The sequence below is a fragment of the Exophiala viscosa genome (assembly GCF_022695815.1).
Source record: "Exophiala viscosa unplaced genomic scaffold EDD37scaffold_2, whole genome shotgun sequence".
Taxonomy (NCBI): domain Eukaryota; kingdom Fungi; phylum Ascomycota; class Eurotiomycetes; order Chaetothyriales; family Herpotrichiellaceae; genus Exophiala; species Exophiala viscosa.
The window spans coordinates 1,604,505-1,632,127 of NW_026944354.1; the positions used below are offsets into that span (position 1 = coordinate 1,604,505).

The 27,623-nt window shown below is 52.0% G+C and overlaps 12 protein-coding genes across 12 annotated transcripts; 6 read left to right on the forward strand and 6 right to left on the reverse strand.

Moving 5' to 3' along the window:
- Positions 1-27: 27 nt before the first annotated feature.
- Positions 28-812, forward strand: EDD37DRAFT_646838 (transport protein particle component; the record flags this gene model as incomplete). The annotated part of the gene is made up of 2 exons (XM_062817785.1): positions 28-528; positions 591-812. 2 exons carry the CDS (start codon positions 28-30, stop codon positions 810-812), a joined length of 723 nt encoding a protein of 240 aa, XP_062673038.1.
- EDD37DRAFT_252302 (malate dehydrogenase, NAD-dependent) lies at positions 760-2,613 on the reverse strand. The gene is made up of 7 exons (XM_062810696.1): positions 2,472-2,613; positions 2,348-2,417; positions 2,188-2,298; positions 2,011-2,131; positions 1,349-1,956; positions 1,145-1,278; positions 760-982 (listed from the first exon to the last, which is right to left on the reverse strand). The coding sequence occupies exons 2-7, from the start codon at positions 2,390-2,392 to the stop codon at positions 976-978; spliced, it is 1,026 nt and encodes a 341-aa protein (XP_062673039.1). The 5' UTR covers positions 2,393-2,417; positions 2,472-2,613; the 3' UTR covers positions 760-975.
- A 545-nt stretch (positions 2,614-3,158) lies between these two features.
- On the reverse strand, positions 3,159-3,728 carry EDD37DRAFT_605977 (ribosomal protein L28e; the record flags this gene model as incomplete). The annotated part of the gene is made up of 3 exons (XM_062814846.1): positions 3,159-3,324; positions 3,384-3,627; positions 3,680-3,728. The coding sequence occupies 3 exons, from the start codon at positions 3,726-3,728 to the stop codon at positions 3,159-3,161; spliced, it is 459 nt and encodes a 152-aa protein (XP_062673040.1).
- Positions 3,729-4,013: 285 nt separating this feature from the next.
- Positions 4,014-5,082, forward strand: EDD37DRAFT_252785 (uncharacterized protein). The gene is made up of 2 exons (XM_062810698.1): positions 4,014-4,380; positions 4,436-5,082. The coding sequence occupies exons 1-2, from the start codon at positions 4,329-4,331 to the stop codon at positions 4,771-4,773; spliced, it is 390 nt and encodes a 129-aa protein (XP_062673041.1). The 5' UTR covers positions 4,014-4,328; the 3' UTR covers positions 4,774-5,082.
- A 208-nt stretch (positions 5,083-5,290) lies between these two features.
- On the reverse strand, positions 5,291-6,822 carry EDD37DRAFT_252664 (C-5 sterol desaturase). The gene is made up of 3 exons (XM_062810697.1): positions 6,388-6,822; positions 5,760-6,329; positions 5,291-5,701 (listed from the first exon to the last, which is right to left on the reverse strand). The coding sequence occupies exons 1-3, from the start codon at positions 6,669-6,671 to the stop codon at positions 5,476-5,478; spliced, it is 1,080 nt and encodes a 359-aa protein (XP_062673042.1). The 5' UTR covers positions 6,672-6,822; the 3' UTR covers positions 5,291-5,475.
- Positions 6,823-7,224: 402 nt separating this feature from the next.
- Positions 7,225-8,699, forward strand: EDD37DRAFT_252855 (MC family mitochondrial carrier protein). Its single transcript, XM_062810699.1, has 4 exons — positions 7,225-7,280; positions 7,342-7,592; positions 7,645-8,648; position 8,699. Exons 2-3 carry the CDS (start codon positions 7,469-7,471, stop codon positions 8,499-8,501), a joined length of 981 nt encoding a protein of 326 aa, XP_062673043.1. The 5' UTR covers positions 7,225-7,280; positions 7,342-7,468; the 3' UTR covers positions 8,502-8,648; position 8,699.
- Positions 8,700-13,630: 4,931 nt separating this feature from the next.
- Positions 13,631-14,725, reverse strand: EDD37DRAFT_605981 (uncharacterized protein; the record flags this gene model as incomplete). Its single annotated transcript, XM_062814847.1, has 1 exon — positions 13,631-14,725. The coding sequence occupies one exon, from the start codon at positions 14,723-14,725 to the stop codon at positions 13,631-13,633; it is 1,095 nt and encodes a 364-aa protein (XP_062673044.1).
- A 2,528-nt stretch (positions 14,726-17,253) lies between these two features.
- On the reverse strand, positions 17,254-18,509 carry EDD37DRAFT_676975 (Alpha/Beta hydrolase protein; the record flags this gene model as incomplete). Its single annotated transcript, XM_062819587.1, has 4 exons — positions 17,254-17,666; positions 17,757-17,913; positions 18,006-18,275; positions 18,323-18,509. 4 exons carry the CDS (start codon positions 18,507-18,509, stop codon positions 17,414-17,416), a joined length of 867 nt encoding a protein of 288 aa, XP_062673045.1. The 3' UTR covers positions 17,254-17,413.
- A 1,110-nt stretch (positions 18,510-19,619) lies between these two features.
- EDD37DRAFT_656225 (uncharacterized protein) lies at positions 19,620-21,236 on the forward strand (the record flags this gene model as incomplete). Its single annotated transcript, XM_062818813.1, has 5 exons — positions 19,620-20,040; positions 20,068-20,082; positions 20,116-20,245; positions 20,282-21,099; positions 21,136-21,236. 5 exons carry the CDS (start codon positions 19,620-19,622, stop codon positions 21,234-21,236), a joined length of 1,485 nt encoding a protein of 494 aa, XP_062673046.1.
- An 80-nt stretch (positions 21,237-21,316) lies between these two features.
- On the reverse strand, positions 21,317-23,343 carry EDD37DRAFT_253106 (uncharacterized protein). Its single transcript, XM_062810703.1, has 2 exons — positions 23,053-23,343; positions 21,317-23,002 (listed from the first exon to the last, which is right to left on the reverse strand). Exons 1-2 carry the CDS (start codon positions 23,232-23,234, stop codon positions 21,529-21,531), a joined length of 1,656 nt encoding a protein of 551 aa, XP_062673047.1. The 5' UTR covers positions 23,235-23,343; the 3' UTR covers positions 21,317-21,528.
- A 552-nt stretch (positions 23,344-23,895) lies between these two features.
- On the forward strand, positions 23,896-25,349 carry EDD37DRAFT_621543 (uncharacterized protein). The gene has a single exon (XM_062816005.1). It carries the CDS (start codon positions 24,163-24,165, stop codon positions 25,063-25,065), a length of 903 nt encoding a protein of 300 aa, XP_062673048.1. The 5' UTR covers positions 23,896-24,162; the 3' UTR covers positions 25,066-25,349.
- A 52-nt stretch (positions 25,350-25,401) lies between these two features.
- EDD37DRAFT_253294 (fungal-specific transcription factor domain-containing protein) lies at positions 25,402-27,550 on the forward strand. Its single transcript, XM_062810706.1, has 2 exons — positions 25,402-25,694; positions 25,741-27,550. The coding sequence occupies exons 1-2, from the start codon at positions 25,664-25,666 to the stop codon at positions 27,279-27,281; spliced, it is 1,572 nt and encodes a 523-aa protein (XP_062673049.1). The 5' UTR covers positions 25,402-25,663; the 3' UTR covers positions 27,282-27,550.
- Positions 27,551-27,623: the final 73 nt, after the last annotated feature.

Sequence of the window (27,623 nt, forward strand, 5' to 3'; positions counted from 1 at the left end):
ATAAGGAGTGACCTCTTGGGATTCAAGATGGCCGCAATCGCAGCACCTCCCACAGACACCCTCACCGACACAGCGGCTTTAGTGAATATTTCGGCCTTCGACCTCCTCCTGATCGAACTAGTCCCTCTCGCCGAGCGCATGGCCCGCAATTTCGAAGCCTCGATCGATCGTCCTGCGCCTGGTAACCCTACAAAGCAACAGCGCACCACCTCGATCTCGTCTGCTGGCGCCGGCGCTGTCACGGCGGCAAACCCGAACCCGGCACCGACGTCGACGTCGGGCGTTAGTGCTGGCGCGACTGCACCACCGCTCGCAGCAGACGGTCTGCCGGAAACAGATATCTTCCGCGACAGCATGTTCGTGCGTCTCGAACGTCTGGGCTTTCGCGTGGGTGAAGGTCTGACGGAACGCTTTTCGCGGGACAGACCCAGATTTACGGATCAATTGGATGTCATCAAGTTCTTGTGCAAGGATTTGTGGACGGTGGTGTTCAAGAAACAGATTGACAACCTCAAGACGAATCATAGAGTAGGTTTTCCCTGACATGCCATACACGGAGGATCAACAGATGAGATTCTAACTTACGGCAGGGCGTCTTCGTCCTTACAGACAACAAATTCCGACCTTTCTCCAGAATGAGCATGACTACACACACCGAAGCTATCGCCAGAGCCCAACCACACCTCTACTTTCCGTGCGGCATCATTAGGGGCGTGTTGTCCAGCTTGGGAATTAAAGCTACTGTGCAAGCTGAAACGACGGAATTGCCGTTCGCGACATTCCAGATCAAAACATCACAAGCAAAAACATGAAGAGCTTCAGAGCGTGAAGACAGAATTGTGATCGAAAACATTCATTGCAAATCTGAAGCTTGCAAGAAGCATTGATCAAGGTCCTTTCTACGTGATCTCTCCAGAAAATGTCTGGCAGCTATGGAATCATGTCGTGGAAACTCCGAGGTTCACAATGTTTGTTTCATAACCTGCTCCGGACCCCTTTTGTCAGTCTCCGTGGCTGCATTTTCCGGGTCATATGCAAAACACCGAAGCAGGCAGGCTCGTTCTGGGAAGAAGTCGCTCACGTCCTACCTGCGAAACGGTGTTAGGCAGGTTGACAAGTGCAGAAGGATACAGTTTCGACCTACTTGGGTGGGTTGTTGACGAAGCTGACACCGGCTTCGATGTTGGTCTTGAGACCTTTGATGGCCTCCTCGAGGAGCTTCTTCTCATAGTCGTTGGCGCTGCTGAGGATGTCGATGGCTTTCTCAGCTCCGTTGGGCTATAGAGAGGTCAGTAAAAGAATACATTTTCGAACATGTCCAGGTCTTCAGATCATGGACAGCACTTACGCCGAGTTCAACAGGTACAGAGAAGTACTCGCAGCCAGTCGCCTTAGCAATAGCGTCGCCACCTTCGACACCAGGAAGATAGACAAAGGTTGGCTCAACAATACCCTTCTCGCCCTTGGATGCCTTGATCAGGGACTCGGCGAATCTGAAACCAGCATAGGCCATAGAGAGAGTTGCGGAGCCAGCACCATCCTTGGCCTTGACAACCTCATCACCACCGAACTGCACACGGTTGACCAATGCATCAAGCTTGTCTTCTGGAATCTTGACTGAAGGCTTGGCCTGGCTGAATAGAGGCACAATGGTGGCGCCCGAATGGCCACCAACGACAGGGATGGTCAACTTGCGGGGATCCTTCTCGCCGACGATATCGCCGACAAACGTCTGAGCACGGACGACATCGAGGGTTGTGACACCGAAGAGCTTCTTGGGGTCGAAGACACCAGCCTTCTTCAGGACTTCTGCGGCAATGGGGACGGTTGAGTTGACAGGGTTTGAGATGACGCAGATGTATGCCTTGGGGCAGTACTTGCTGATGGCGACAATGAGATCCTTGACGATACCGGCATTGGTCTTGAAGAGGTCATCTCTGGTCATACCAGGCTTTCCTATGAGAAACAAGTCAGTCACGGCTGATCGATATGCAATCACCGGGAACATACTAGGAACACCGGCTGGGATGATGACAATATCTGCACCAGTCAAGGCTTCTTTCTTTGCATCTTCCGTCTCTTGCTTCTCTCCTTTGAAGTCCCCCTTGGCTGCTACAAAGCCACCGATGGACTATGCATCGTCAGTTCAGAGGTTTGTTTGAGTTGGTCGTGAGGAGCGGAGCATACAGCAACGGAGGAAATGTGAGAGAGATCGGCGGCAACACCAGGAGTGTTGACAACATCGAACAAGGAGAGTTCATCGATGAGGGGAGAGATCTTGCACAAGAGTGACAAAGGCTGTAAAGGTCAGTCATAGAGAAGACATCGATTTCTTGGTCTCAATTACCTGGCCAATGCCACCAGCGGCACCGAGGACGACTGCTTTCACCATGGCTAAGAGCTGTGGGGTATTTGAACTGCGCGATGCAAGTCAGCTAGGAGTACCTTCCCGTTGTGACTCTCTGTCGTACCTGGAAGAAGTTTGCTAGAGTTTGCTGTCCGGAAGGAAGTTGCAAAGCACGAATGAGTAGCAATGAAAGTCGCGAAGTGAAATAAACAGTAAGAGCGGTCTGATCTTCCTTTGAAACTGGCCGGTTGAGACTGCGGGCAGGTGCAGGTGCCGCCAAGCTCGTTATGTATTGTCAATCAATGCTCAACAAGACCGATCAGAACCCCGCGTTTTTACCGCAACTCCGAGTCTTTTGCATGGGCCCAATTACAAGCTACAAGATTGGTCCGCTGTGGATTTAACTGCGAAAACGATTTGATATGCAGACAGCCTACAAGGCTCTCCAGACGAGAACTGGCCGGGTCAGGCTGAGCGCAGTTTGGCTAGAAATCGCTGATTCTGCTACACATGCCGTGGTTTCTATGACACTAAAGTCACAAAAGTAATACCTCGGATGCAGTTTCTCGCTCCCACTGGGTCTGACTTTCCCGTCCCATACCCGGCATAGCAAGAGCACGACATCCCTCATCATGTACCGTTAGCTTGTCGGGTTTCAGTGATCGGAGCCCGTGTTATGGAGCCGATCTTCGATGCGTCCATCTCGACATCTGTAACATCTATCCACTTGCCGGATCATGCACCTGGAGCAACACTCTTGCCTGAACTCATCGAAAGCGAACTGGTTTCGTATTCACAAATAGTCAGAACTCTACTCTTCCTGCTTGGTCGCCTTCGAGCCACGGGCTTTCTTCTCTGGGGTATCCTTCTTTGTTCGCTGCGAATCTTTGAGGGCACTGGCGCGGGAAACGGCACTCTGGTTCAGGTCCCCACGGTAAGATTTCTTGCCGACTGAATCTGCGATGTTCTTGTAGATCCTGTACACGTAGTCAGTCCGGCCATTCCTCACCAAACTACTCATTGGTTATATACTCACTTTTGGTTCGACGTGGTCTTGCTGTATGGGTGTGTGTTGTAGTGCTCCTTGGGCTTGTGTTGCTTGCCCGACTTCTTGGTCAACAGTGTGACGCCGCCCTTCTCATTAACCTGCACCGACACAGCCTTGTCATTGACGAAACCCGCATGCTTTCGGGAGTGCTTGTTGGTAAGGTTGAATGGGTCTCGAGACAGCTGGACACCGCCGGAAGTGTGGCGCTTGACCAGGTAGGCGTTGTTGTTTCCTGCGATTCAAATCAGCCCATTGCTGCTTCTTGGTGCCTTGTCAGCACTTACGGACGACCTCCCAGATGAGGTCGCTTGAGACGTTGGCGCGTTCAGACATGGTTTCGGTGGTTGGAATGGAGTTCGCGCTTTCAATCGACAGAATCTCGAAATTCAAGAGGACAACTGAACTTGAGCGACGAGTGTGCGCGGGATGGAGATTGGTCCGATTCGCCGACCTTGGCATCTACGGTGGATTCCAAAAACAGGGTCCGCAGTTATATGTATCGACATGCAGAACAACATGATATATGTGCCTTGCAGTGCCTTCACTTGATGCGTTGCTGAAGAGTATTTCTATTCATATTTGAATAAATTTGTGTATGCCGTACATTGGCCTGTCTTGATCACATCTGTTCTGAAAGCAGATTCCCAGAATCCGGCACCCACGTGGGTTTCACGTGATCCCATTACGACGCTCGGCTCTCCGTCAGATCCGGCACGCGGCCAGCCAGGCTCCCAAACGACAATCGACCAGCCTCATATACCTTTCGCATACGCACCTCTTCGTCACACTCGCCCTCGCCGACATCCCAAGGAGGAACGTGAATACAACATGCATACGAGGAGTTAACGCTATACAAAGGAGCACATAACATAATACAACCCGAATCCTGCGCATTCCCATATAATCCTATTCCCGCATCGAAGACGCGCAATCATGGCCTACATCCTTTACTCCGTCTGCCTCGTCTCCCTCATCGTTGGAACAGGTATACAATCTCTTCACCTGGATTTCGATTTGCACGGTCTGCTAACTTGGCAAAGTCTTGTACCTCACCCGCGCCCACTGGGTGCCTTACATGCCAAACCGCATCCAAGACGCCATTTCGGGGTTATCGTACACGCGCGTCCCGACGACATTCATGGGCGATGTCGAATCGGGTTTCACATCGGCCGACTTCGACCTGTCGAGCAACATTGTCGAAGGCGATTCGCGGGGCGGCCTGGATCAGACGGCCAAGCGTGAAGTCCAGCGATTAATGAAGTTGAGGGGGATCAACTTTGACGAGGCCCGGCGAGTGTACATGGAGCAACGATTCAAAAAGAATGGGATCGGTGCGGATGGGGTACCGCGCGATCCGAAGTTTGTGTCCTTTTCTTGAGTGCGATGAGCGGGTGTCAATTGATATTGGAATGGCAAGCGTCTAAGGAGGCATATTGGCGTATTGCTGGATCTCTTATTTCTGCTTCGGATACCGTTGTTCATGGTTGTCAAGCTGTGCATCCAGACAGCCGGCAATGGTTGGACAATCACAGATTTGACTTCCCATTGGTTGGCCGGCTAGGCTTTGTTACTGAGGAATTGCTTGACGCTCAAATGAGCAGGAACATCTCTTTTCCTCTAATGTCTTCGGCCTTGCGACTTCTCTCATCATACGCTGGCCCTGAGACCCAAAAAGAAAGATCAGCCGACGGCAATATATGTCGCCGATAATCGGACCTGGACTATGCAAAATGCGTACACCATCATGCTTTCTCCGCCGAAGGTAACGTCAGCCGACACCACTGTATTATCCTCCATGAGGAGGTGATAAGTTGGAAATCTAATATTACATTCTTCAGCAACGTTGAGCTGGCGGCTGCAAAGCCTTGCCCGTGCATCCTCGTCCTATGAACCAAATTCGCTCAATGGAGGGTATAACCAATCCAAGCGCCATTATCTATACCATTACTTTCCCGTGGCGCGTAGGCCCGGAGTTTGATGCCTTCAGTCGTGAAATATGTACAATTTGACTGTCGAGTATCGTGAGGCACATGCAATATTAAATCGTCGGAATTATTGCATAAGTGATTGCTGGAGTTCTTCACTGGAGCTTCTTGCTCTCGAGAGGCGTGGTGGCGAGGTAACCACGGTCGTCCTCGCCCTCGACTTCTTCCTGGATCTTTTCCATTTCCTGGGTCTGCCTCTCCCATTCTGTTTTGCTGACTTTGGTAGACTTGTTGAACAGTTCATCATTGGGCTTGCGATAGCTGCCACCCATTCTGTCCCACAAGGTGGTGAATTGGCCATAGTTGTAGTTGAAGTACAAACTAGCAGACGTTAGCATTGAAAGTTGTGACGAGAGTATGTTATTTGGATAGAACTTACTGATGCATCGTGTGGCAAGCAGCGCCATTGATCAAGGGTGAATTGGCATAGTATTCTCCGTCGTGGATGAAGATGGTCCAGAAGTTGATGAAGACGAAGAGCGCGATATACGCGAACTTCTGAAGCGGGAACAGGAATGGGAACAGGTGATATGGGATGGACTGAGCGAAACCGTCCAGGGGATGGAAAGCGTGGGAAGCGTATGGAGTCGGCATGATCCATTTGTGATGTGGCTTGTGGAGCGTCTTGTAGACAAGCGGGTGGTGCAGGCCACGGTGGATCCAATAGATGCAGAAGTCGGTGAAGAGGACGAAGAAGGGGAACTGGATGATGTTGTACAGCGAGAAAGGCGCATCGGAAAGACTGTCGTAGAGCTTCGAGTATCCGCGTACTTCCGCCAACATACAAGCGGCCGTCAGAAGGGACATGACCGGCATAGCTTTGTTCGCCTGGACGATCTCCATGCGGACCTGGTTCTTGAGATATTTCGGGTGCTGGAATGTTGTCTTGTCGAACACATAGACATATGATAAGGAGGCGAAAACAAAATATAGAAGAACTCCGAAGAACCTGAAGCGTTTTTGTGAGCTGGGTTCGGAAGTGGCCAATTGTGACAGTATGAACTTACCACACTATGGTAAACAAGCTAATAGCTTGTCGGAATATGTTGTCGCGAGGCCATGAGCTGCTGTATGTCCATTGCGTGGGTTCCAAGCTTATAAACTGTGAAGCCGGCTCGTACGTGTAGTCATATTGAGGCCCTCCAGCCACCGCTTGTCCAATACTTGAAAAGGTTGTGTTCACGACATCGTTGATCTTGTAGTGCAAGTACTGAGCTGGACTGGCTGGAAGTACTGTCGAGTAAAAGCGGTCAAGCAACAGGGTGTCTGCTACCTCAAGGATGATATCCATGGTGTGCCGGCGTATCGAGGGGCGTGGCGCAGAAAAAAATGTAGGTTGGAATGTAAGCGCGTTCCCAAGGTCAAGTACAGCTACTGTGGGCGCTGGCGCTGGTGCTGCTGCTGAAGCTGCAACGACGATTCGGCAGGGCAAGCAGTCGGGCAATTATCGTCAATGGCGAATCTATCGAACCCGAGGAGTACGAGAAGAGGTCATTGTTGGAGATTGCGAGCTGCAAGTGTATTTGGATGCGAAAAAAGAGTGGCATGTTCACGGATTTAGCGCATCCGACGCCGATAACGGTTCAATCACAGATCAAAAGTGGCCCGTGGTGGCCCTGAAAAGAAGAGGTGGGGTGAGCATCTGGGTAAACAACTGGTGATCAAGAGCCCTTGGAATGCCGATCGAGGTCAGGAACACGCCATGACCAGCCAGAAAATTAATTAGACCCATGAAAAGCCCGACACCGAGATTTGGTAACGAGAGCCGTGACTGACACGTGACTGCACCTGCCTCCACGCCCACGCCTGCGCCTGCACCTGCAAACTGCGCCCTTGCTTGATGCTTCCGCTTGCCCATGCATCCTGCCGTCATGTCATCCACGTTCAAAATCGTCATTTGGTAAAGCAGACTCACAGAATCACTCCAACACCACTCACACCTTGCTCACTTCTTCGTGAAGACTGTCTTCTGTTTGATTATGTCCCAGTAGACACTTCTCCTTGATCAACAATTTCGCACCTCGACATGGTCCTGGATCTCGGCAACTGCACCTACTCCGCGTTCTTCATCCCTCTCCGATCTGGCCCATGACTTCTCCAACTCGTCATGGCCTCTCACCTGGTGCCATTGAAACCTTGGCCGGCCTATCTGCAGGCCTCGTTTCCACCATAATTGTCCACCCCTTGGACATCATAAAGACAAGGCTGCAAGGTCAGTAGTAAGGTCTCCATGTAAGCACCCATCAACTAACAAACAGTCTCAGTCGACACCTCTGCCCATCCCCTTCTCAATTCTTCCCGAGCCGTCCTCCACGATATTTTGCGGAATGAAGGTCCAACTCGTATTGCGGCTTTGTACCGTGGACTGACCCCCAACCTCGTTGGCAACTCAGCTGGCTGGGCTCTATACTTCTTGTGGTACAAAGAAGCTCAAGATGTGGTCCGTAGTGTTCGAGGCTATGCTCCAGGGCAACAACTCACCTCCTTCGACTACCTGTCCGCCTCAGCGGCTTCTGGAATGCTCTCAGCAATACTCACGAATCCAATCTGGGTCGTGAAAACACGAATGCTCTCGACTTCGTCGGCTCAGACCGGGGCATACCCTGGAATGATCTATGGCTTGCGGTCAATATACAGAACAGAAGGTATCCGAGGCTTCTTCCACGGCATGACGCCTTCACTCTTCGGTGTCAGTCACGGAGCGCTTTATTTCGTGGCTTATGAGAAGCTAAAATTATGGCGAAAACAAGTCAAGAAGGACGCGCCACTCTCCAATGCTGACACCCTACTCACATCGTCCCTGTCAAAGGTTTTTGCCGGCTTGATAACCTATCCCCACCAGGTGGTGCGGGCAAGGCTGCAAACATACGATCCCAGCGCCATCACGCCCGTGCGAGGCCCTGGCATGGTTGATCTGATCAAACAGGTCTGGCACAATGAAGGCATCGTTGGCTTCTATAAAGGACTGTTTCCAAACCTCCTCCGAGTAGTACCAAGCACATGCGTGACATTTCTTGTGTACGAGAATGTCCGGTGGCGTCTGCCGAGGATGTTTGGAGCACAGGGTGATGAAGCGGCCGTGGGGGTGGCAGGAAATGCGAACAAAAAGGAGACGATGTAACGAAGAGTGAGCGGTCAGTCCAATCTGGGCTGCATGCACACACAATTGGGGCTGTACTTGCAGGTGATTGTACTGCTCAGATTGCTGCCCATGAGGTTTCATCATCACCAGTCATACAAAGATTCCAAAGCGGTTTTTACGATCATGGTGCTCCGCACTGCATCGAGATGTCCAAGATATGTCCTAATCCATGTCAGGGCAACGGTTCGTAACATCAATATTCGGTGGATCGATGTCGTTGGAACAGGCTACCGGCGGCCGCCTACGAGGCACCAGGCAGGACACTGCGGCGGGCCTCCTGACTTTGGCAATCGACTTGTGAGATCAACCGAGACAGGATCGCTGATGCCCGGCTTCCGGTGTTATCATAGACGACAAAGCAGTTGGCGTCAGCGCTCACTGCGCTCCACTCTATCAAGTCAAAATATTTCTCCACTCAATGTGCATGATACGAGACGGCGTATGCATGAGGTTCGGGTCAGGACTGCATCGCGATTTGACTCCGTTCAATCATCTCACAAGATGAAAGCCATCCGATCGGCAAGGTCATTTGTACCGATCGCCTTGCGGACGGCACGGACAGTGCACCGGCGCCACCATTCGAAAGGGATCCATCTCCGAGACGATGGGTGCTTCCCCTTGCGTATTGCATCACACCATGTTGGTCTCGAGAACATCTCGAAGCTATCAGGGTCAAAAAAAAGGAAGTCGGTGTGCGTGTGGAGAAATACAAAGTCCATGACAACAACAGCCCGAGATCCTTAGATAAAAGACGGCCTGCTTTAATTAAGGTCAATGATTGGTCCGACTGGTCTCCCTGGTCTCCCTGGTCGATGTGGCCCAATTTGACTTCCCTCTCCTATCTTCGACGCGGCATTCTGGAATTCTTCTAGCGGCCTTCTAGCGTTTCTTGGTTTCATCACCCGCCTATTTGGTGGCTGAGAACTCAAAGGCGGAATTGCTCATCTTCTTTGCATGCCAAACCGACGACATCATCGCCAGCCTAAGCCTTCCATCAGGGGACTCATGCGACATTCAGAGTATTGGGCGAAGAGTCCTAGGCATCGTCGTCCACCCCTTCCTTCCATCGCGTCACGAAAACCTTATGACGTTTTTATCCACCTACTGCGAAATCACGGTATTACCTTATTTGTTCTTGGCGCCAAAACCATCTCGATCGGTACCTTTATGATGTGCTTTTGACCATACTAACTTGATCCACAGCAGCACCTCATGATGAAACCTCCTTGTGAACAACAATGAGTGTCGGGCAGGCATACCAGACCAGAAGGTGTCAGAATACATGTTGAAGCTCGAGGAGTCCTGGCTCGACGACTGCTGGAGCTCGGGCCTCCGACCCTTGAGGCCAAGCATCACTAGCATTGTCATGCTCTATGCAGGATTGCCACATCGCACTGGGATGGATGTCTTTACTCGGTTCCTGGAGTCTAAGAACTAGTGCGATTACGATGGACCTTCGGGTCTTTCTTGTGGTATCTAGCAGCAACTCCATTCAAGTCTGGCACTGCAGCCGGACCTGAAGAGCTCAAGCACGGGGACTACTGCTTTGAGTCTCCTCCTAGCTTCCTGCGAGTGGCATGCACCAGGTTTCAGTCCCATACTGATGGTGGAGGTTGAATAAAGTTCAACCAGAAGCTCTTAGCAGACCTTCTAGTGAGTCAAGCAGTTCCTTACTGCAGCCCTAAACGCCCGAAGTTGCAAATCGCAGTTCTCGAAGCAAAGTGGAACCTACTCATCTCAGGACACGGGAAGAAGAGAATAATAGAGCTCAACCTTTGACTGGCAGGTAGGCGTCTTCGCAGATCCACGGTGGCTTTCGGACGGCGCAGGTAAAGGTCACATGCCTCTCGACAGGGGGCAGGGATTCCACGACCAAGTCAAGCGGAACCGAGGTGCATTAATGACGGACTCTTGATGGGACAACATGTGCTTCGATTGTGCTGCAAGCTGGACGTAATCTCACACAGAGGAGTCGGGGTCGGAGTTCGAGTCTCGACCTCATCTTCAGATGTGGCTTTCCAGCTCCCGAACGAAATACGACGGCGATGATGGAGGGAGAACAAGGGTCAAAGTGAAATCCACTCAGCAATCAGGATGAATGTCTCGGAATGCTATTTGCTTTGCCCTATGACTCGTTCGCCCAGGCATCCAGCTGGAGAGACCTCCCTGGTGGATTTGGCCCGGCACTAACCGGTGAGCAGAAGCTAGAACAGGGCAGAGAACATTCGACGTGCTGTGCAAGGCGTCCAGCTTCCAGTTCCTGTTGTTCCTGGTCAGAGCGACGCCGACGCTGTTTGGAGTCATGGATCTTCCAATCTGCACTTGACCCTGTTCCATACCTTCATGCGCTAAGTGGTCTCGTCTTGCCCACCCACGGAGGCCGCCAATCCGTTCGAATTCGTCATGAAGACTGGCAAGCACTCATACCCCAAGTCAGATTCCAACCTCGGAATGGCCCCAGCGATCACTATGATCATGGACTCATCGGCGCCCTCCGACGAAATCGTCAACAGAAAGGAAGATCATCTCCTGATCGGAAAAACTGATCGCAACTAGTCCTGTCTGCACAAAACGACATTGGCCAGGGCAATGAGCTTCACATACCGCTAGATGGACTGCAATACATGAACTACAGGGTCTATCTCCACTTGGTCGTCGATCTCATCGAATGATGCGCAATGGGACCAGCAGTCTATGCGCGGACTGACAGCTCAAGACGTCAAACGCGACGACCTTACCAGCCAGAGAGACCAACTACCAGCGTCGTGGGGTCCCAATGCATCATGCATCGGACGTTGCACTATTACTGTCGCACCGAGCACGGGCATACCAGTCCAAATGTCAATCTTGCCTAACTAGGGCGCTCGACGTACGTGAAATTTTGGTCAGGCTCACTTACCTAGTAGCAACCGACCCTAAGCGCAAGCGCACGGGAGATCAACACACAACGACATAAGCCCCGTGCTCACCTAACCTGTACTTCGGGCAAGGCACAATTACCAGTAGCGATGGCATCGATCCTAGCAATATGGAGTCAAGGCTGTGCTGCGCTGCTAGATCGTTTCCACATTCACCTCATTGCACAGTGGAATACGCAATACGCGAGACAAACATGATGAAGCGTGCCATGGTGTGGGCACGGAAGACGGCTGGCAGAGCAAGAAACACGGAACAAGTTTTGATAGATCGCCATTTCTGGAGAAGTCGACTTGTGACCTGCTACCTTGTACGGTGTTGCTCCGTTGCATCCCGTCCTGTCCAGCCCTTGAGCTCCATCTCTGTCCGGGGTTAGAGAAGCCTGACCTCACCAAAAACCCTTGATCGCCGCCTAACATCCATATGTCAATGTCGCAGTCGAAATGGCGGGGTTGCGAGCACAATATCCTACCCTGGTCACAGCCCCGTAGGGCATAGAAGGACGATGCGAATCACCACCACTCATGACGCTCCTCACAACTGGAGCACTGCTATGGACCGAGTGGACCGCAGCCACAGTCGCAGGTCAGGAGCAGGACATGTCTGGAATCTGCCGGACGCTACCAAAGCGTCCGTACACCGAGTAGCCAATGCGCTGGACATTTTCCCGCTGGTTATGTCTTCATTTGGAAGTCTTGCCTCGTTGAGCCGCCTGCATGAAATTGTCCCAAAGCACGGCTCGGGAAGGCAAAACTGTGAAACAGGGTACTTTGACGTTCCCGACAAGGAGACCAGATGAGAGGTGGTAGGGGAGCGGGCGTGTGGCGGGCGATCGAAGAGGTGGTGAAGGCAAAAAAAGCAATGTAGTATCGTGCAGCTAAAACGGGTTTCAAAACCGAGAGATGACGAACCAATTCCACAGTGGACCAGCGAGTCGACGAGGCTGGAGCTTATAAGGAGGGGAATTGGGGGGAAACGCCTGGAACTGTTGACGCACAGGCTACAGCACCATAGGCTGGCACTGGCTGGCTGGAAAGGTTCCGCGCGGGACGCAGTGATTTACACTTTATGCGTGGTAGCGGAGAGGGAAAAACGTCCTCGGTACTAAAGGGCTAAAGTACCTACTACTGTACCTAGGTACCTGTCACCTTAGTAGGTGCCTAACTCGAGTTGTATGGTACAACAGTACCAGTCCCTGGCAGGGAAAGGCGCCTTCTAGGTGCATTAGGCTTATCAAACTTCACGACCACTAATTTCCAGGTGCGCCGCATTACAGTACAGTAGTGTCTCTCTCGAGCGACGGGAATTACTAAGTTGTGGTGCCCTCTGGATGATAAGTAACAGATCAGCTTGCGATCTAGAATACCCCCGTCTAAGCGTAGTGGTCGAATTTCGCTAGATCGATCACCGAAGCGCGCACCCGAAGCGGCATAGAATCAACAAAAAGCTGGCCCAGTGCCGGTAAAGTTAAATCAGACCACGGGAAAACGGAAAATTTCGTTTCATGAGGAAAAAAAGCCAAAGCCAAAAGCTAACCCGTAAGGCTAAAATACGTCCTCTGGTGTACGCAATACGCTTTCGACGCCTTGCATGGGGGATTTTGCGATCACTACTGTCCTATCCAGAGCATCGAGATTCGAGGAGCGGAGTATTATGCGCGCGAGGCTCATGGCTCACACTTGACGTGCTCACTAAGTTACTGATCATTGTATCACTGATCACCGACAGGAGGCTTTTTGAATTTGTCTTTATCGAGATACCTATTGGTTCGGGAAAATGCTTTTTCCACCTAGCCTGCTACTTTTGAGGTGGCTTTTTTCTCTTGCTCTGCGCTGAAATGCTGAAGCGTGCCAGAATCGTGATGATACATAAATGTCCGACCGCGATGTGGACCATGGTCCATGGGAAAATAGCCAGTAAAGACAGTGTTCGCCTTTGCGAATGCAACGCCGTCTTCATACCCCAAGTTTCGTGCTATTCGTACAACTGGGCTCTGCGCCACAGTAATGGAGTGTTCTTCCGCAGAAAATGTTATGGAAGGTCGAGTGCTTTTGCTCATGGGAGAATTGGTCTTGGAGATTTGGGAGTAGACCTGCACGAGTGCTTGTGGCCGCACGGTTCGCAGAAGCGTATGTGAGGCATGTTGCGTTGGATTATAACTCCGGTTTGGCAATCCTACATCATGAATTCTTTCAAGGCTGGTCCGGCGTGACGATGACTTCGACCTTTCGTCCTTTCCCTCGACCTTTGATGCCTTTGTTGCTGTGCTTGTAGAGATCCTTAAAGTAAGCCCGCAATTCTGCATCTTCGGGGTTCATGTCGTTGGTAGCGAATTGTTGGGCAAGTCGAGCCAAGGTGTCCTTGTGGAACTTGTTCATATGTGCTTTGAGATTCCCCAGTTGCGTGAAGACCTTGCCACTGTGTCCGTCTTCAGTGGCCGTGCAGCCATCCAGTATGCATTCGTACTTTCGTCCTCGGACACCAGGATCGGACGAAGATCGCTTGCGGTTGGGTCGTTGACCAACGTGTCGTCGTTCGTGGGTGCGAAGGTTTCCTAGCTGAGAGAACGATTGTCTGCACGTCGGAACAGAGCAGACGTATGGCTTTTCGCCGGTGTGAGACCGCAGGTGGATCTTGAGATGTGTAGGCTGTGAGAATGACTTGCCGCAGTCTGCGTGCGGACACAGATGCTTCTTCAGCTTGCTGCTTGGTTTCGGTAGCTGAAGCAGGGGCTGGGGGATTTGTAGAGTCTGCATGAGAGAGTCGACCTCGGAGCTTGCTTCTGGTACTGATGACGAGGGGGAAAAGGTAGGAGGAGTGGTACGAGTTGAAGAGCTCATGACTGATTCCAGCCGAGGTCGCTCCTGCAGCTCGGAGGATAGATAGCCTGAAGGTGTTTCCGAGTACATCGATAGGCCGTCATCGAAGTTGCCTCTTTCCTCTCCTGCCCAACTTTGTGGGGTCATGGCGTTGGCAGGAGGACTGAAGTAGTCCACGCCCGTAAAGTCATATTCGGAGAAGTTGGCGAAGGTATGTGCACGTTGGATGGGCAGTGGTGGTGTGTGAGTGACTGGCGGAGTATGGCTAGGAGGTTGCTGGAATACTCCGTAGCTATACATGTCGTTGGGGTTTTGTAAGTAGAAGTCCTGAGGGAAGGTCTGGCAGTTCAGCATCAGGTTGGGTTTGGAAGGCACAGGCGCCGAGGTAGGCATGGAGGTAGGAACCATCCATTGCCTCAATTGATGCATGTGCCACTCGATTTGATCCGAGGTTGGGTTGTACGCCATCTTCTCCCACTTGCTATGTAGCGGGTTGTTATGTCCAGGAAGGGGAATGGCGATGTATGCGTTGGGTTCTTTGCTGTAAGCGACTTGTAGGCGGATCGAAGAGAGATCAAAGTATAGGGTAATGCTGCAAAGCAGGATGGCCAAAGGAGTAGACTACATATCAACTGGAACTCCGCTCGACAGATAGTGTAGTCTCAGGAAGGTAGGATGGGGTCTTAAGTATCGGGAATCCCAAGTCTTGATTGGTTAGGAGGCTCAAGGATTCGAGGGAGTGGCTCCAGATTGTCTGGGAATAGAGCAGCGGCGCCAGTCTGTTGCAAACGACGGAAAGCAACAACTCGATGGGGGCAATGTGACGATCATGCAGTAGAAGTGTTTTAGTTATTGACAAGACAGAAGATGTCGAGAAGGATGAGATCAGACATGGGGTTTATACCTCTGAATCAAAGGATTCCTCGATAAGTCTATCCAGCGAGTGAGTGACCATGGCCAACCCAGATGGGACGGGCCACTAGTCCAGGACTAGGGATTGGGCTGAAGGTTGGCAGATTGCAAGCTTCCAGCAAGAAGCGTATGCCATGTACTCAAGGCTAGCAGATGGTGTGATGCAGCCTTGCCTGAAGGTCAACAACAACCAGGCCTGAGTACGCCTGTGCTTACCATGTTAGGAGAGTAGCAGGTGACGGGTGAAAATTTTTCTCAAATGTGATGCATGGTTAGCGGCTGATAGGAACGCGAGGTCAGGGCTCAGGCCAGTGAAAAGGCTCGAGATGAGTACAGGTAAGGGTGTGGGCAAGATGAGCGTGGGAGAGACGACTTGGGGGCTGTCAGAGGCGGAGAGTTCGTTGGCATGTGTGGACTAGGCGTCTGGCGGATAAGCGGCAGCGATCACGAAGGCCATGATCCATGCATGGAAGGCAGCTAAAAAATTCGAGAAGGCGAGCAGAGACGGGATCTTGTTGGAGAAGCCAGATAGAGAAAGTCAATTCCTCGCTTCTCGCATCGTGATGACGAAGGCCTCCCGGCGCCAGGAGGTGCATTAGTCTTCTGCATGATGAACGTCGTTGGTATTGGAGAGTTTTGGCAGCTCGGACCAGTCCCAAATTGGCGAGTCGTAGCATTAGGGAACTCGTGGCTTGCTTGACAAGGTTGATAAGAGGGTGATCTAGCGAGATGGCCAGGGCTGACCCCGGTCCGGTTGTTGCTGGAATTCTTCTCCCGTCTCGTTCCCATGTCGACGCTTGCGAGAAAAAGGCAAAGGGACATGGCCGGAGCCGTTCAGGTACAAGTCTCTGGAAGACAGAGTGTTCCTAGGCGGTCAGCGTGGCTTGACACGGTTATGTTATCTCGTAGAAGTGATCTTGACTTATCTTTGTCCCGCTGGGGAGCTGTTCATATCTTTAGCACGGCACTCGCCGGCCTGCAGGAGTGAAAATTTTTTCTCCTTCATGCAGGCAAGAAACCACCCTCTTTTGATGAGGTTTGATGAGCATGATGCTACGCCTGATCTTCGTGATCGATCACATGCAAGAAGATTACGACCCAGGCTAAAGACGAAAAGGTTGGCGATAATTGACGCCTGTCGAGGCTATCCCACGCGACCCTCTATCTTCGTCTCGGCTATCATACCAGTAAATGTTGATGAAGAATTTGCAGCGAAGAAAATACAACGACGATGCGATAGAGGGAAGGCACGTCGTGTCCTGGGTCTCTTCAATCCCATGTCGGCCAACAACTGGTTTTCCCTGAAGGTATTCATCTTCCAGGGGAGACCCTGTAATGGTATGAGGTCACTTTCTGGCAATACTGTATGGAGCCTAGGGAGCCTAACAGTCGTATGCACCCCGTACTCCATACGTCTTTCTGGAGATGACCCAGCGTGGTACCCGGAACATCATCGACGACACAAACTCACACATCCTAAACTATAAGGGCAGCCACCGCCACAGGTACATCTCGATTCATTCAAAGGCCCGAGCTTTACGTCAGGAATGTTACTGTCTTGAAAACCTGGTCTTTAAGAGCGGAAGTCCTGAGCACCGATACTACATATATGTAGCAGTGAAACCGTTTGCGGTCAATGATCGCCCTCCGTATCCTACACTGCGATGGCAAAGGGTGCGATCGTCGACCACGGCGACCTCCTAACTGACATTCTTGAAACAAATGAACCCTCCGATCAAGCCATATCTCAAGGGGAAACACTCCCGTCACATGAGTTTCCTACAATGCCACAAGATCTAGCAGTTGAATCTTGCACTGATTCCCCATCGCATTCCGTGACCTAAGAAGGAGTTGGCAATGGGCCACCCCAGTGCAACATTGCAGCTGGGCGCGTTATGGCATCATAGATGTGATGTGTCCATGGCATATACCGGAGATACGTGGTAACTAGTACTCAGTTTCAAGACAGCCTAAAGCTTTGATCGAGTCTCGCCTGACATGAGGTTGTGAACCACCTTACCGCCACCCCCACCTTCATCGTGATCCTTCTTATGAGGGATAGCCCTAGCTAAATAGGTAGGGCTAGTGCTTTGCGCCAAAATTATTGATGTCTTATGGGCAAGGGACTTGGAGAATAAGACATCACGTATTTTGGCGCAAAGCACTAAGTTAGGCTAATGAGGCCCATGCAATGCCTAATACCCCACGAAAGTTTCTCGGTCTGCTAGCAACACCGCCGTAGAACTATTCGACAAGCCATTTCTTGAAGAAAGCAATCTGTCTTGCGACATTATCCTCCGTTATCTTCCCCGCATAAGAATCGAAATGCCCACCAGGAAGGAGGCTCAACTCTTTGGGCTCTCGGGCCCTCGCATACGCGGCCAGAGAGAGGTCCGGTGGCGTGAGCGTGTCCAAGGTCGGGACCGTCAGCAGCAACGGTGTCGGCGAGATTTTCTCAATCAGGTGTTGAGGTTCGTATCCGCGAAACGATTCCATCCTGTAATGACAAGATTAAACCAGATCGAGAAACTCAATAAAAAAGAGCCCGCCCCAAAGGATCATGTAGCTCAATCGCGAAACAACTCACGTCCTAACAGTCACCCGGTTTTCCCAGGTCGATTTCTTCTCCCACTCCATGAAGAAGTCGTAGACGTCTTTCCCGTTCAAGGCGCACGTCCCGAACGTGTCTTGGTGGACGATGGGAAGATAAGCCGGCTCCTTGCCTTGTGATCTCGCGATTCGATCTAAACCGTTCATCGTCAGAACACTCTTCGCGTTCGGCAATGCCGACAACCAGGACAACTGTGCAACAATAAAGGAAAGGGGCTGGACTCACTCGAGTTGAACAGCTCTTCGAGCTGCGGGATGATATCCGGACGGACCAAGCGATGGAAGTTGTCCCAACCACTTACGCATGGACCTTGGCTGAGAACAACCTTGACTCTTCGGTCGACTGCAGCGACCACCAAGACGTGACCGCCGCTGTATGAGGTTCCCCAGACGCCGATCTTGTCCTTGTCCACCTCGGGCCTGGTCGAGGCGTAGGTGATGGCGTCCGTATAATCCGAAATCTGCAGATTGGGCACGATCTCGCCTCCGGGTTGGCCTGGCACATGGTCGCTCTCGCCAAAGCCGCGATGGTCATAACTAGACAGTTGATGGGGATTGCCGAGGTGAAGTGCTCAGCATAGAAATCCAGAGTCATTTCTTTGAGAGCAGTAAAACCGTGCGCCATGACAAGGGTGGGTAGCTTGCCGCCGCCAGCATTTTCGGGGGTGTAGAACCAACCGCGCAATGTGACGCCGTCCGAGTTTTTGAATTCGATGTTTTCCCTGCCCATAGTGTTCGAGGACCCTGCACTTCCGCCAGGACCGAGCGAGATTGAATGCTTCCGAAGTAATCGTTTGAAGTGCTTCAAGCAACCGGGTTGATAGGAGGGTTCGTGAGGAAGAGAAAGGGGCATCAAACCTTTATACATTCACATCATCATCTGATCGGTAGATGCCATAAGTCCTTGACCCAAGCACTGATAATGCCAAAGGGTCCTGGACACCGACTGTCTTGCTCTAAGAGGGCGTTTTTGTGGTGACTGTTCCACAGGTATTTCGGTACCGACGGGACCGATCCTTTGTACACCAGACATCGAAAGTCGTCCACTCACTGTATCTCGAAGGGGAATACGCTGAAAGTCGACTACCTGCGAAATTAGCAGCATCAAATCAAGCTCTTCCCGAACGGGGGCCTCCGATCATCCCAATAACCCACCCTCTCTTGGCGACTATTGTCTTCATCGATGCAGGCACACATACGTAGTTAGGCGCAACAGACTACGGGGTGTGACACTTCAAACGTTTGCATCCCCGATCATCTTGTCTATCAAGTCGAGAGTCTGGGGAAGCGAACCGCGTCCCACGGGGTGCTGCTTGTACGGTGGGCCCAACTTCGGTTCGCTTCCGACTCTAGCGGCCTTGAGGTCTAATGCGGACGGGCATCATGAGACTCGCTCAGACTGCTGCCTGTCGAGATGTGCCGTCCTCTCCTTGCAGGGTTCAGTGAAACCACCTAATCGTCCTCAGACGTGTCGACTGGGAGCAGTCTTGCCACGCCAGACGAACTTCGATGTTAATTTTTGGACAGAATGGTTTACTTTTCCACGTAGGACGTTCGCATCTGCTGGCGAAACCGAGAGACTGCATGACCATGCTGGTCCGTCTTGCGATAGTCCGCAAGTGTCAGAGAACCTAGGGCCATGAACCTTTGGGAGCAGAATTATGATGGCGATGGGAGCCGCTCGGATAAAAACTGCCGAACCTGAGTCCGGTTGGACTTAAGCATGGGCATAATGCCACCCATCGAATGCCTGAACTATGCAAAGTCTTCTGCGTGAAAGCGACTCGTCCACTACCTGACTTCAGTACTCGTCCAGTGTGAAGACGTTCAGTGATTTATGATGGACAAGGAGATTGAGATCGATGCTCTCGTGGTTGGTGCTGGTATGGGTGGGATATATGCGACGTACCGTCTCTCGCAGATCGGATTGGATGTCAAGTGCATTGATATTGCAGGCGATGTTGGCGGAACGTGGTACTGGAACACATACCCCGGGGCTATGAGCGACACCGAAAGTTACCTCTACCGTTATTCTTGGGACAAGGACGACTTGCAGACATACCCGTGGTCAAATCACTACCTCTATCAGCCCGAGATACTGCAGTATCTTTGTCATATCGTCGACAAACATGGTCTGCGGCGGTTCATGGTATTCAATGTCGAGATGACATCGGCCCAATGGGATCAGGACCTCCGACGGTGGAAGGTTGCCTTGTCCACTGGCCAGTCGATCCTGGCACGATATCTGGTGAACTCTCTGGGTGTGCTTTCCAAACCGAATTACCCAGACCTCCCCGGTCTGGGTTCTTTGCAGGCCGGATAGTCCACACAGCGAGGTGGGATGACACGATCACTCTTGAGGGCCGGAAAGTTGGGGTCATTGGCAATTGGCTCGACCGGCATTCAGGTCATGACGGCTGTCGCCCCAATTGTCTCAGAACTCAAGTCGTTTCAGCGCCACCCACAGTATTCAGTGCCAAGCGGACAAGGGCCCGTCACCAGCGCCTACCGCGAGGAGATAAGTTCCAACTACGACAGCATCTGGCAGAACGTTCGCTCCTCCGCTGTCGGATTCGGCGTGCCCGAGGTCAGCCGTAAGACCATGGAGGCGACTCTGCAAGAGAGACGGAAAGCCTTCCAGGAAGTATGGGACCAGGGGAACGGATTTCGCTTCATGTTCAGCGCGTTCGGGGATCTCACGACCGATGAAGTTGCCAACGAAGAAGCCTGCGAATTCATTCGTGGCAAAATCGATGATACGGTCAAGGATCCCCGCAAAGCAGCCATTCTCAAGCCCCGCGACCTGTATGCTCGTCGGCCTTTGTGTGACTCTGGCTACTATCAGATCTACAATCGTGATAATGTCGACGTTATTGACCTTGAGATGAACCCCATTGTAAGAGTTACAGAGCAGGGAGTCGCCATGTCGGATGGTACCATTCACCAGCTTGCTGTGCTTATATTTGCCACGGGATTTGACGCCATCGAGGGCAATTACCTGCGCCTCGGTATCACAGGACGCCATGGAAAGACCATCCAGGAGCATTGGCAGAATGGGCCGACGGCCTATGGTGGTATCGCTTGTTCAGGGTTTCCAAACATGTTCCTCGTCTCAGGGCCACAGGCTCCCTTTGCCAACTTCCCTCCGGTGATTGAGAGTGAGATCGACTTCATCATGTCTTGCATCGACAATGCGGAAAGGAAGAGAGCTGATCTCAAATCACCGCACGCGACTGTTGAGGTTACTCAGGAAGCCGAACTGGAATGGTCTGCGCTGTGCGAGCGGCTGGTTGAGGGTTCGCTCTTCAAGAAGACAAACAGTTGAATCTTTGTCGCGAATGTGGCTGGCCGGGAAGCCACCACCAACTTTTACTTCGGTGGTCTTGGAGGGTACCGCAAGTGGGTTGATGCTGTGATGGCTGATGACTTACGAGGCTTGAAGTTCTTGACGTCGTAGGCTGTCTGACGAACTCCGGACAACGCAGCTTACTCACTCGATAAGTGGAATGCAGTTGCAGGAAAAGTTCCCTTGGATGTTGCGCTATTTGCAGACATAGACAATGCCTTGTACGCATTGATAAACGTATGTATTTGACTGATGAAACTGTTGACACATGGTTGTCAGGCTCCCTATTTCATTGGAGTCCAGCGTTATTCCGATGCACAGTGGTGTTACGCTCGCGATTGTGCAAACACTTCTGTATGCCTTGTCTCTTCAAAGGCATGCGGTGCACTACTAGGCAATCAGATCACGGCTCCTCTTGCACATCTGGTTCGCTGGCACAGGCGGCATCGAGCTGGTGGAGTGAATCCTGCAAGGCCTCCCGGGCTGACCGCACAGCCCTGGAGGTTTGAGGCAGTTGTTCAAGAGCTTTGAGCAGCGTTGACAAGAGATAGGTGTACACCTCAAGCTTGATACTGCCTTGTCGGTACTTCTGGCTGATGGTTTTGTCGATCAGCCGTACCAAAGCGACAACGTAGTGGGGATAGGGGTCAATAGCCACAAATGATGTGACAATTGGTCGTCGAGGCACCGAAGTGGTAGGGTTGGTTTCGGGAGTGTGGTCAGCGTCTAGTCGAACGCTGTCGAATGTGTATTTGCTCTCTAGGCCAAACTTGAGGACGTTGAATGCTTCGTGATCCGCCTGCAGCCCCGTGGATGTAAGCTGCGAGAGTAGATCTGAGCGGTTTCCGGCCTCTAGGGCATCGACTGCAATCAGAATCCCAAGCCAATGATGCAAGACCACTTCATACCAGTTGAACCGCTCGACCTGGGCGAGAAAGTGAAGCTTTCGCTGACAATGGTCTAAAAGAGGATGGATTGTCGTTTTGAAGATGCCCACTGCGTCGAGAAAAGCCTGCCAAGCTGAAAGCACAGTGTCCTCGTCGACGCCTTCTCTCAGCGCCTCCTTGAGGCTGGTGATAGTTCTCCACGTGTACACCGCGCAAACAGCCGCAGCGCAGATAATTTCAGGAGCCGTTTCATCAGACACCTCAAACCCTTTGTTGCGCCAGTCATCGGTCTTGGGATGGAAAGAGCCCACCAGAAAAGCCCTCGCCAGGCCCCACGCCGGCTCTAGACAGGCTCCTTTCAATCCCGAGGTCAGGGAAGATCTAAAATTGAACGTCATTGAGCATGACGTATCCCAGCTGACAAGACCCCAGTAAGCCCGGCTCTCAAGACTTAGATACCTCTGCGTGAGATTGGACCGTAGTGCTGGGCTGGTCGCCGCGTCCGACCAAGCTGATACCTTCGAGCCGTCAATTTGGCAGCTTCGGAGCCGTTCTCGAAGCTGTTGGGTGTGCAGAAAAGCTGTCTGGACACAGACCACTCCGCTGATACCATTAAGCTCTTCCTCCTCGGTTATTCCGATGGGAATGGGAGTCTGGCTGAAGAGGAACAATGCGAGTACAGACCGATAAGACGTGCGATTGATGATCTTGAGCATATCTTTACGGGTGGCACGCCAGCAATTCCTGATGATGTTGTCGTATCTCGTTGTCTCGCTGGCATTTGCTTGCATGATAGTCGGTAGCCATTGGGCTGCATATGACTTTATCGACTGGCGCAGGGACTGTTCGATTTGGTATCCACGCTCTTGTTTTCGCGCTGCTGCTGCAATTGGGTCCTCGGGATCGGCGTCAATTTGCACGTCGATGCAAGCATCGAGTTCCGCAAATAGCTTTAGTGGAGAAATGTAAATATCGCTCGTGGGTTCATTGCTGGCAGTGTCAGGTGTTGCGCTGAGTTGAACAAATTCTAGAGAACATACACATAGGGGCAGCCGTGTCTGCCAACCCAACGGCCGAAAATGGCCCCAAAGCCATGGTCAAAAATGAGCTCGGCACATCGCGTCAGCAGTTCTTCGATTGACTCCGGGTTCGCGCTGAGAGCATTTGAGGACTCTGGTTCTGGCTGAAGAGCAAAGAAATCGCATGCTTGCACCCTACGCATAAAGTCAGATTGTAAGGCAAAAGCCGACGTCGTTGCAGCACCAACCCGGGAAACTGCGTGTTGTTTGTTTGATAGCGCACGGATAGTCTGGTAGAAGAGTCATGGCTGTTGTTGATAGTCGTGTGCTCAGGCGAGTCCCAGAAGTCGAAGCTTTCCACAGCGCTTGAGGTGGTGCCGTGTCTGGGATTTTGACGTTGTCCAGCAGGCGTGGCCCTGATCCACTTGATAAAAGTCGTATTAGCGATCACGCTTGATGCAATACGTACCGTGAATATCAACAGATGGGAGCCACGAGATGTTCCGTACCTCAAATGTACATCTTCGACCCCTCGAAGCGCACCTCGAGCACGACCCGACCCAATTCAAATCGCCAGGTTGGTAACCTATCTTTGAGGCATCGCACGCAACACGAGACTGGCGGCAAGCATCACAACTGGAGAATTGGGTCCGGCGCGGTGTTGCACTCTTACGTGCTCGGATGTTCGGGGGCATGGATGGGTGATAGTTCAAGAATTCATAGAGACAAACCAGGCAGGACGATCACGATGTTGAAGGTTGTCGTAACATACTGTGGGGAGCTGGACCGGATCCGATCCGAAAGCAAAGTATTCTTTGACGTGGCATCCACATCTAACATCACACGCACACACCTCTTGGCCTCGGTGGTCTCATCCACCTCAACAAAACATGCGAAACAGGATTCGAGACATAGAATCTGCTCCCGACCACGACAGGAACATGACCTTCTTCAGGACACAGTCAAGCATAATGCGGCAAATGCTTGGTACCAATTGCATAGCTTACCAAGCAGAAGCATTGTTGGCGGAGCTATCATCATACTCCACGTACAGACTACCTTCACAGAAATAAAGCGTCGTCCTTGATCTGCTCTCTGGTTTTTTCTCTTGCGGCCAACCTTTCGTCGAGCATGCCTACAAGCAGAGTCGCACTGGCCGGGGCCACCGGCAACCTGGGCGTCCCAGTCCTCGAAGCGCTCCTAGGCGCCGGCCTGTCAGTGACAGTCCTCTCACGCGTGGGCGGCAACTCATCCAAGCTGAAACAGCGCTCCAATCTCACGATCAAATACGTGGACTTCAATTCGACGCAGTCCCTGGCTTCAGCGCTGCAAGGCATCGAGGTGGTGGTCTCCTGCCTGGCCACATTAGCCATCGGCAGCCAAAACCCATTGATCGACGCCTCGGTAGCGGCCGGTGTCAAACGGTTCATCCCCGCAGAGTTCGGCATGGACTCACTCAACCCGCTCTGCGTGCACTTGCCTGTTTGCGCTCCAAAAGCTGCAACACAGAAATATCTTGAGGCCAAGGCCCAGGCCAACCCGGGCTTCTCTTGGACAGGGATCGCCAACGGACTATTTCTCGATTGGGGATTACAAGTGGGCTTCATCATTGACACAGTTCGACACACCGCGACGCTGTACAGCGGCGGTGACATACCCTTCAGCACCACGACGTTAGCTGACGTCGCCAGGGCCGTCTTGGGCGTCATCAGGAACCAAGACGAGACGGCGGATCGGCTGCTTTACATCCATTCGACGGTGACGACGCAGAACAAGTTGATCGGGTACGCCAAGGAGAAGGACGGCAAAACATGGCGGACGACTTGCAAGGACACCGAGGATCTCCGGCGGGAAAGGTTCGGCAGTCTGCACAACGGGCACACGATGGAGGCCATGGACGGGTTCTGTGTGGTGGCGATGTTCACCCCGGACTATGGTTGTGACTTTTCGACACACTTGGATAATGAGCTGGTGGGAGTCAAGGGCATGGATGAGAATGACTTGAGGGAATTGGTGAGGGGTTTTGTGCAGTAATGATTTGAAACTCCAGTGGCGAGGCGGAGTAGAGGGAAAGAATACAACAGCAGGATACGGGTACATGTCCTACACAACGTCCTAGCTATTCATCCGACTCGGACCTCATGGTACAGATCTTTCCATTCTTCAACCACGATCTCAGCACATTCGGGCCTGCATGCTCTTTAGCTGTAAACTCAGCTGGCCAGATTGTCCCAAGACCCATGACCCAATCTCGGAACCGATCCGAAAGAGGCAAGAAAAGCTACTGGCGGTAAGGCGGTCTGCAACTTTAGTGCCCCCGGCTTGGCGAGCCTATAAATCCAACTTAGGAGGGTCTCTAGGCCTGGCGAGCCACCTGATTGCTAATTCTGTACCCTAACCGCACCCGTAAATCCCCAATACTAGTGCCTATGCACCCCATAGTCAGCAACCAGATTGCGACTGGGCGCCCAACAGGACTCTAAGTACTCCGCCCCATATCGCGCTAACAGTATCTTGTCTTGCTTATCGTCATCACCAACCCGAACGTCGTTTTAGCAAAGCCCCAGATCAAGATTCTGTCGAGAACGCCGGCAAAGTCCATCGATGGAGCCTTAGCATCCTAAGAGCAACGATGGCATCAGGAAGGCAACCGAGTCGTTCAGGTCAGATCGGTCCCATATCGACCACGTCGTGACTGATAATCTCTAGATCCGGTGTGCGATACGTGCCGCAGAAAATGTCGCAAATGCGATAGGACGCGGCCTTACTGCAACAGATGCACAACCAAAGGACTTGTGTGTGAAGGATATTCCCTTCAATTCAAGGTCTATGACAAGACTACTGGACCGAAGAAGCCTCAAGCCAAGCCGCGGGTTAGGGCCCTATCAATTGAAGCAAATGCAACTACGTGTACTACTCCGGCATCAAGGCCTCGACGTTCTTCGGCACTATCTTCGCCAATTTCGAATGCAGCACCTTCGAACAGCCCTTTGCAGATTTCACCAGCATCAAGTAGCCAGAGCCAATTGTTGGTGGGATCCCCTTTCAGCTCTCCCAACCACTCCGCTCAGTTGAACGACCTCCTCTCGGACGAGCAGACGCAAAATCTCTTGGTTCATTTCGATGTTGCTTTATGTGACATCCTGAGCACCCTATCCACAGAACATCCCAATCCATTCCGAATGTATATTTTACCACTTGCTTATCAACATGCGGGCCTCCTCCATGCAATACTGGGGTTGTCAGCCTGTCATCTTCGAAGCTCGGAAATCGACTCAAGTCAAACAACGCATACAGCAGCCATACACCATAAACTTCTTGCTATCCAAAGCCTGGGTGCTCTCCTCTTGAAAGAAGAGTGCTTCGGCTTGAACGACATCGAAGAAGAACTCGCCCTTGCTGTTGTATTGATACTGGTCCTGGACGATATCTGCGATTCGGGAAAGTCCCTTCACGGTGCCCACTTGAATGGTGTCGCGTTCCTATGCTCGCGGATCGTGGCCAACCCAACCGGGCACAGTCCTTTCAAGACGTTCCTAGTCGCTGCCCTAGCATGGCTCGACATATTACGTGGCTTTACGGGCGCTGAAAAGCTAGCTTTCGCACCCAGTGTGCGGAAGTGGGTTGTCGATGCAGATGATTTCAGCCTCGAAACTGTCGTGGGCTGTCCGGTCGAGCTATTCTACGCCATTGGCACTGTACTCGAAGCAGGCAAAGCCTATCTCGCCAAGGAACTGCCTGTCGAGTCATTCGAACAAGTCCTGCATGAGACGGAGAACGACTTGCGTCTATGGGATTCAGATCAGCCCAGCTACCCAACTTCAGACCCAAGCTGGAGATTACTAGCTCACGCATATCGGCATGCTTGCATTCTACGAGTCTTGAGGTTCCCGAACACATTCGCGACGCCTTGCACGGATTCTCGCGTCAGAGAATCTGTGGACAACATCCTCGAGGCTTGCGCCCAAGTCCCATGGTCGTCTCCTTTGTACAAGAAAATGCTTTTCCCACTCTTTATGGCGGGTGCAGACACTACCATCAAGCATCAGCAGCACTATGTTAAGATCTGCATTGCTGAGATCCAACACATCACAGGATTTCCACAACCAGCGGTCATGGCAATCCTCCAGACCGTATGGCACGAGCGAACGGCGGCAGAGACATCTTCTAGTGCACCAGTAAATGTACCCTGGATGGAATATACTTGTTCGAGCTCATTGCAACGTCAGCACGACTACCTATTCTTTTGATGCCAGTACCCGACGAAACTTCATTATGAGCCTCGACCACTCATTTTCCCTGGACCCAAGATCATAGGCACAAGTACAGGAGTTCTTGCGGCCGCCTCACTTGGTCGCGGTTGCCGTTTGGCTAAATGACGCAACCAGTTGTCGGGCTGTCCAGTGCACCTGACATGAAGCAACAAAGTGTCACTGCAATGGCGACCTTGCATTTTGGTCTGCTCGTCATTGAATGTCCAACCATGCTCGGAGAAATGTCCCTGCACCATTGGCTCGAAGTTGCTGTCGTCAACCCGAATGGAACTCTCCTGCTTCCAAAGGTGCCGGGACGACTTTGTTTGCTCCTGCGAC